At 40.4% G+C, this 1,762-nt stretch overlaps 1 protein-coding gene across 1 annotated transcript in view; it reads left to right on the top strand.

Annotated features, from left to right (window-relative positions):
• The window catches only part of LOC101313433, a 5,201-nt gene extending 3,750 nt beyond the window's left edge, over nucleotides 1-1,451 (top strand). The window contains exons 5-6 of the mRNA XM_004303613.1: nucleotides 262-504; nucleotides 1,174-1,451. Coding sequence (XP_004303661.1) covers nucleotides 262-504; nucleotides 1,174-1,380 — 450 coding nt within the window. The 3' untranslated portion in view covers nucleotides 1,381-1,451. The remainder of the gene's footprint in view (nucleotides 1-261; nucleotides 505-1,173) is intronic.
• The last annotated feature ends 311 nt before the right edge of the window (nucleotides 1,452-1,762 follow it).

Genomic DNA, 1,762 nt, shown 5'->3' on the forward strand with positions numbered 1-1,762 from the left:
CTCTCTCTCTCTATATATATATATATATATATATATATATGGTGGGGACAAATGAGAAGGGTTATTTGGTCAAAAAATCTCAATAGGAGTGTAGAATGTAAAAATGGGAGTGCAAATTTCAGCTCCCTTAAAAATTTGTGTCGAAAGTAAGTTATGCTCAGGTATGTTTAAATACCCTTACTTGTATGGTTAATTAAATATTAGTTTGTGAGCTTTTTATGTGTCCGTGGCAGATATTAACTAGGTTTATGCTTTTACTAGGTTCCGAGAGTGTTTTACCAGGATCCGAGGATGTTTTTCCAGGCTCAGCGTCCAGTGTACGAGGCTCCACAGCCTGCATACATGGCTGAGCGTCCCGCCTACATGGCTCCTCATCCTATCTATGTAGCTCCCCCTCCCGCCTACGTGGTTGAGTGTCCCGTCTACCCGCTTCCTGCCTTCGCCCTCCCACCCGTGGGGCCTCTTGTTGGCATGCACTCTGATTTTGTTTTCCCCTCTGGTGTGGTAAGATTTCTTTTCGTATCTGTTTTATAAACTTTGGATTTGGATGGGTTTCTGGTTTTGGATTGTCAAATATATGGTTTTTAGATTAAAATTTTAGTTAGTGTTATTATATGGTTTTACTTTCAAGATGAGAGAAGGAGGGGGAGGGCGGTGGTCGCCTAAAAGAAAAGGGAGATAGGAACAGAGAGATAGTATAATTTCTCGCTACCCCTTGTGTTTACTAATCTTTCAGTCGGTGAGGGAAAAAAAGAGGAAAAGAGAAGAGGGAGGGGGGAGAAGAAGAGAAGAAAAGAAGAAGAAAGAAGTGAGAAGAGATGGGGGATGTGGGAAAGAGAAAGAAGAACAGGGAGAGGAAAAGGAGAAAAGAAAAAGAAGAAATAAAAGAAGAGAAGAGGGGGATGAAGGTAGAGACAAGAACAGCAAGAGGGGAAGAAGCAGAAGGGAGAAATAGAGAGAAATTTTTTAGAGAGAGTGAGAGAGGACAGATGTTCAAGACCTTCTTCTTTACAGATTTTGATTGAATAAATGGTTGGTGTTTAGGATGCTCAATTTGGTTCCTTCTTTTTATTTGATTATTATTCAAATAGTATGAAGTTTTGTTCCATGTAACTGATTGGTTTACATACCTGCATGTGAATTTTAGAGTTTCTTACATTTTATGCATTGCAGGACCCTGCTGAGTTGGGGTATGCAGTTATACCTATCAGGTACAGCTACTCATTGCGTTTCTGGGCGCCGGATGTACCAGTGCTTTCACCGCGGTTGGTTCCAGATCCAGTCAGACGCGGCAGGGGTGGGAGAGTATACCGAGGTCCCAGGGGAGAGTTGACATATGGAGACTTGTTTGACTGTTGGGAGGTCGCAGGTGGGGGTTGATATCTGTTTTCTGGGTGGTGAGTGAGTGAGTGCATTGTTGTGTACTTAACTCTGCATTTATTTTTCTTTTTTGATGTACAGACTACTTTCAATCATTAGATTCTGGTTTATAATGCGACTTATTGCTCCCTGTTTTTTTGTTCTTTTTAATGTTGAAATTTTAGAAGTCTTGAGGGGTGTGTAACAAGAAGTGATGATTTGTTCTGCTGTTGAATGATGAATATCTACATGCACTACCATCTTATTCTGATCTATGTTAGGCCCTTTTTATTCAATGCACCGTCTAACTTGCACCTTGGGATGATTTCGTTTTTGGTTTGAATTATTTTCTTGGTTTTTTAAGTATTCCTGCAATCCATGATGCAAATTGCAAAGTTTAACC

This window comes from Fragaria vesca, linkage group LG6 (assembly GCF_000184155.1).
Source record: "Fragaria vesca subsp. vesca linkage group LG6, FraVesHawaii_1.0, whole genome shotgun sequence".
In the NCBI taxonomy this organism is placed as follows: domain Eukaryota; kingdom Viridiplantae; phylum Streptophyta; class Magnoliopsida; order Rosales; family Rosaceae; genus Fragaria; species Fragaria vesca.